The 6,015-nt window shown below is 44.1% G+C and overlaps 1 protein-coding gene across 1 annotated transcript in view; it reads right to left on the reverse strand.

Moving 5' to 3' along the window:
* The window catches only part of Csmd1 (CUB and Sushi multiple domains 1), a 1,596,626-nt gene that overhangs the window by 34,140 nt on the left and 1,556,471 nt on the right, over positions 1-6,015 (reverse strand). The window contains exons 51-53 of the mRNA XM_029480674.1: positions 5,350-5,523; positions 3,958-4,131; positions 1,956-2,144 (exon numbers count right to left, since the gene is read on the reverse strand). Of these exons, the coding sequence (XP_029336534.1) occupies positions 1,956-2,144; positions 3,958-4,131; positions 5,350-5,523 (537 nt within the window). The remainder of the gene's footprint in view (positions 1-1,955; positions 2,145-3,957; positions 4,132-5,349; positions 5,524-6,015) is intronic.

Below are 6,015 nucleotides of genomic sequence, written 5' to 3' on the forward strand. Positions count from 1 at the left end.
ATAATCATACACTCTGCTAGGAGACAAGATTATATTAAATTTACTCAATTAAGCTCATCTGTCTAGGAAAAACAGTCTAGTGAGGATTCTTATAGTGGGATGTGATGTAAAATCTGTAAGTAAAAATAACAAGTTAAAAAAAACCCTGAATCACCTCCAACATAGCCTAAAATGTCATCTGAGCATTTTCATTCCCATTCTTAAAACTATGCCAGTCCTAGTTCACAATCTATTGTAAACATCCTTCAAAAAAGACAAGTTCTAGGATCCAGATGAATACAGGACTGAGTACTGAAAACTCTGCCTCCTTTTCTTCCTCGTGAATTACCAAATACAGCTAGGGACAGATACACTACAATGCTTCATGTGAATGACTAGCTAAATGGAAGCTGCTAGGTACTTATTCAACATCCAAGACTCACTNCTCACTAGCAACTCAGGAGTCATGTGGACCGGAGAGGAGGATTCAGAGCTGGAAGGCAGAGCCNNCCCCTGGGTCACATTAGTCCTCATTATCATTGTAGCATTAGCATCCATTCAGTGCATACCTATGGTTCATATGGAATCCTAAAAGGAAGCCAATTAGACCCAAAAGTGAGTGTTGGGTAAATGACCAGTTCTGGGTAAAATAAGAGAACAAAAGGAAAACAATCCAAGGCATAGAACAATAGCAGCACAAAGATGAGGCTGAACCTCCATAGAGCATGGGAAGTTCTCCTCTGAGGCCTCCTTCCCACATTCCTGTTGTTAAGGGCAACAAATNGAACAATGAGGGTGGGACAAACCAGTCAAGGGACCAGAGTTTGTTAAATCCCTGAGTCTGTAGATTAAAGCACAGTAGCATCTGAACANAGGCTGATGGGATTCTTCTAGGAGCAGGAGAGAATAGTGCAAAAAGAGAAGGAGCAAAAGACAGCTAAGTTCCCTGAAAAATGCTCCAGTGTGGAGCTGAGGAAAGCCAGCTGCAGACAGGCTGACTGGAAGAGACCTGTACATTCAGTCTCTTTCTCTGTGGAAGGCAACCATAGATAGCATCAAAGATAGAACTGAAGGCTGTTTCTGCATAGGGCTTGTGAGGGAAACTCCCTTGAAGTAGCCACACANGAAATTTCCCCATACTTACCCACCTCAACTGAAAGGGGTACAGGGCATTCTGTAGCGTGGAAGCTATTGCCAGTGCCACCTCTTTCCTGTGAATTATTAAGGTGGCACTTTTCATTTTAAGGATTGCTTTGCTTCCTCCTGACTTAAGCTCAAAGACAGTGATATTTTCTAAATGTACAGATTAAATTTTCATGCTAGAGAACTCTGATTTTGTTTTTTTTTTCAAGGCAATAAAATAAAATAAAATAAACCACCTCACAATATAGGGGCATGTGTGGACCAATACATCCTTGTTCATCTTCTAAACTGAAGAAACAATAATTTCTTTGGGGCCTTGGTGGTCATTTAGATCTTCATCTATGCTCATGTGAGGTTTGTCTAATGCTGTCTATGACTTGTGGTCACTATTGGCCTCAGTGGAAGGGCTAGGGTATCCAGGTCCATTTTCTCTGCCAATCCCCTCTTTCCAGTCATGGATGCTGGGTGAGACCATCAGAGCCTAGGCTGACATTTCTGAACCTGGAACTACAGAGAGTAAGACTAGGACACAAAGACACTGGGATTTATGGCTACTGTAATGGGAGGTAAAGAGTAAGCCTATGTTGCTGCTAAAGCAGGCAGACTGGTGGTCATACGGAGCAGAGGTAAGGGTTCCTTACCTCCCATCTCAAACTCATTTAAATTAGATTTGCTGTTTTCTGGCAGATCCATCATAAGGATTGGCAGAAACAGTGATAAGAGAGGTAGAAGAAGCTAAAACGTAATGTTTACTTGTCTATGTGGAAATACGTTTCTGTTGCTGGTGCTTCCTGTGGCTCTGGGCCAAGCAGCACAGGAGAAGCCTCACTCACCCAGACACTTGGGTAAGGAGCGGTCCCACAAGCCATTTGCCATGCAGGTCAGGGCAGAAGATCCCAGCAGGTAGAACCCCTTCTTGCAGTGATACATCACGCTTGTCCCATACTCGAAACTCTCTGGAAAGTTCTGTTGCCCATGGCGAACTGCATTTTCCACAAATCCAGGATCGGAACAGTTCACAACTAGAAAATGAAACATATCGTATATAAAGCTTTTATGTCTCTGTCATAATGAAGAACTTAATGCAACTTGTGTATGTGTGTGGGTGGGGACAATAGTAGATAGNCATATAAAGCAAATTAAATGAGTCTCAGAAGGNTAAATATCTGTCTCCTCTCATGTGTAGTCCCTAGATTCCATACAGGCACACAAAAACATGAATTCATATAGAATGGGAAAACATGTATGAGACTGTCCAGAGGACAAAAGGAATTAAGAGAGGGTGGAGCTCAAAGGCTGGGACATGAGGAAATAGGTTCAACATATACTATAGATTTGTGGGAAAATGTCCTTATATAAGCAGTATCCTGTACAATGAGTGTGTAATAAATTTAAAAAGAAACAAAGCCATAAGCTACAAACAAATAAGAAAATCTTAGGCCGAAATCTAAAAGAAAGTAAATTCTAAATGAATTTAAACAGGCCACGAAGGGAGAAGTTGATCTGGGAGCCTCTTCCTGAATTCCTGGTTCCCCTATGGACTGTACATATTCTTTGTTATAGACACGTCAAGCATCAGATTAGCTACCACTGTCATTTTGAAGTTATGGCACCTATCTACTATTTCCTAAAAATAGGCTTCTTACATATAAATTGTAAATCATTCCTCTCATTAAGCTCTTACATTCTAAAAAGGATAAAATGGAATGGCTGGCACTGGTTTGAATAATTTTGTTCAAGTACAGGGTTTGAGATCTGGGGACACACTTGTTATTCAGCCACACCCACCTGCACAATATTAATGGTTACCCCTAAAGGAATGCTGCTATCAATATATCTTGGGTGCAGTAAAGATGGCAGGTTTATTTTTTCCATCAATGCCTCATGGAAATGTAGGTTGGGCCACCTCTGATGGGAACCCTTTTGCCTCAGGAGGAGAGGGGAAGGCAGTCTCAGTAGTGCAGGACACGCTCTGCTTATACTGAGTGACCTNCATTAGCTCAAAGGCTCATGGGCACCATGGGAGGAATTAGCAGCAGGCATCCTCAGGTGCAGAATAGAAAATGGCCTGATTACCTCACACTTCCCCTACCATGCCAGCGAATGGGACAGCTGCCCTGGAACACCCTCTCCAGACAGTTCTGGCTCAGAAAAGAGCTGTGCACTGAATCCACGAAAAGTTCTGAAAGCTGAAGGCAAACCTGTTGCTATGTTAGGTGCGTTTGATTCTTTTGTTGGGCTTGGGGCGTGGGGCAGGCAGAGGTGGGGTTCATCAAGTTCCCTTCGGCACAGTGAAACAACTCTCTCTGAATTTCATGAAACTCATGAATTTACGAATGAAAGCTTTGGTTTCCTTAAGATAAATATATGTTTATAGATCTGAGGAGGTTATTTTGTGAAGCCCCACTGTATACTGTTTCTATAACCAAATTGTACACCAAAGTTTTATCTGTCAGAGATGACCTAACCAGGGGCAATCAAATGAACCTTAAATATTTTGCTAAAATATTTTGCAAAACCTGGAACAAACAGATGTACCCCAGGCCAGTGCTTGGTAGGGCAAGCCCAATTCAAGATGAAATAAATGGCCCCCTGAACAAAAAAGCACCACCTCCCTATGCCCTGAGCAGAGAAAGGACAACTGGAGGATCCTGTGATCTGTAGGGCACCCCTGAATACCCTCGGCTGACTTAGGAGAGTCTTCAGGGCTTGTGCTATAGAAGACACTCCCTTAGTGTGACCTATGCCGATGTACAATGATCTGGAATCCTGTCTTCTGTGGAACACTTTGCCTATACCTTAGGGTAAAATATTCCCTTCCCACACCTCTCCTACCTCGACAGATGGGCAAGGGGCTGCTCCACTGGCCGTTGCTCCGACACTGGGCTCTGGAGGCACCCAGCAGCAGGTAGCCAGTATGGCAGGTGAAATTCACAAGGTCGTTCAGGTTGAACTCGGTGCCGTTGGTGAGGCCATGGGCAGGGTTTCCAGGGTGTCCACATGTGATGGCTGTGGGAACAAGGTCTACATCACTGCCCACATTAAACAGGGCACCACCACTCCCTCCTGGAGCCACTGGGAGCAAACTGGTAGTCATGAAAAGGGCACAAATGGAAGGGTTTCCTAGAGACATCAAGGGTGCTGCTCAGGTTTGGAAGATCTGGGAGGTAGAACGATATGTGGAANTATAGCCCTTTGTCATAATGGTGGGAAGTGACTTCCACCAAGAGATTCTGTTTCCTTCACCTCAGGACCAGCACTGTTTACTCAAACTGGGTGAATGGCAACTGACTTGGCAACAGAATAGTCAGAGAATGTTAAAGATCTTCTGTTTATCCAGGATTTTGAACACTCCCATTTGGTGTACACCAACTGATACCCTGAGGCTTTTATTTGGAATCACCCCGAGGATTTGTTTTCAGCTTCAAATTATAAACAATTCCAGCATTAAGTTCATCATGGAATTAGAAAAATAACCGTACATGTGGCAAAGTTCTCCTTTTCAGAGATCACTATCATGTGACCTTATGAGGTATGACGAACTACTGTCAGGGGCCTGTCACAGATGCTCTCAAAGGAACATGCCATGGCCCCACAAATGACCATTTTCCTCCTCATGTATCATGTCAGTATGGTCTTCCTTCTGAGATGCCTGACTTTGTAGCTCCAGAGCACTATGGGAGACATCACTGCTACTATTGAGNGGTGTCAGCACCTATGCTTGATTCATGGGGGATTGAAGACTGTATGGGATGTGGCTTGAAGGAAGTTTGCACTGAGAATGGGGACCTCTGTAAACATGCAGTGTTCACCTTGGAAGTCATGAGTTTTGAGATGCTTGCAGGCCCAGCATGTACATGAAGAAGCAATGTGTGAAACTCTTTATTCTGCACGAAACCCCAACTATCAGACAATATATGACCCTGCTCTAATCTAGCACTGTTTCTNATCCTGGATGTCCTATATGTGAGCGAATGACATCAGTCACAAAATGCCCTTTAGTGAACTGATGGGAGAATTTATGGAGGGCTAGCATCTAGGGGAACAGTCTAGAAGATGCTGGATAGGGAAAGCTAGCATGGTGGGCTTGTACTCTGATGGTACAGTGAGAGGGAAAGGCCACTCCTCCCATTGACTCGGAAGGGGAAACACATTTCAAGGATGACTGAACTACACAGGAAAACAAGGGAAAGTGGTCTTCAGGGTAGTTTCACAAACTCTACTCACGGACACAAACAGGAGTCTGCCCCGACCACTTGTGGTCCTGCAGGCAAATCCTCACAGAGGTGCCCACCAGCCGGAACCCAGGGTTGCATTGGTAGACCACTGTGTCTCTGTAGCTGAAGCCATCACCGCTGATATGGCCATTCACAATGGGGTCTGGAGAGCCGCAATGACCCGCTGAGGACAGACACAAGAAACAGTGGGAAACCCATAAGGGAATGCACCAGCATAAGCCCATGGTATTCACATTTCACCCACTTCCACTGTCAAGTCAGTCACAGAGATGGATGCACAAGTGATGGGATTTTTCCATGGACATATGTGCTTTTAGTCTATATTATTCTTCTTTTCTACATGCTCATATGTTTTCTCAACAATTTGAGGAAGCCTTATTTCTTATATAAAATTATTTATAGCTACTCTCTCAATTTATATATAGCTCCCAGATTACTTATTACTTTCTTACTGGCATGGCATGTGATCTATCATTTTGAATAAAAATTGAAAGAAAGGGGTATGGGTTTCCTAACTTACTGGCAGCCCAGAGGAGAAGGAGGAGGAAGAGGAGCAGGAGCAGCAGGAGCAGGAGGAAGAGGAGGAAGAGGAGGAAGAGGAGGAAGGGGAGGAAGGGGAGGAAGGGGAGGAAGGGGAGGAAGGGGAGGAAGGGGA

The sequence above is a fragment of the Mus caroli genome, chromosome 8, assembly GCF_900094665.2.
Source record: "Mus caroli chromosome 8, CAROLI_EIJ_v1.1, whole genome shotgun sequence".
Lineage (NCBI taxonomy): Eukaryota > Metazoa > Chordata > Mammalia > Rodentia > Muridae > Mus > Mus caroli.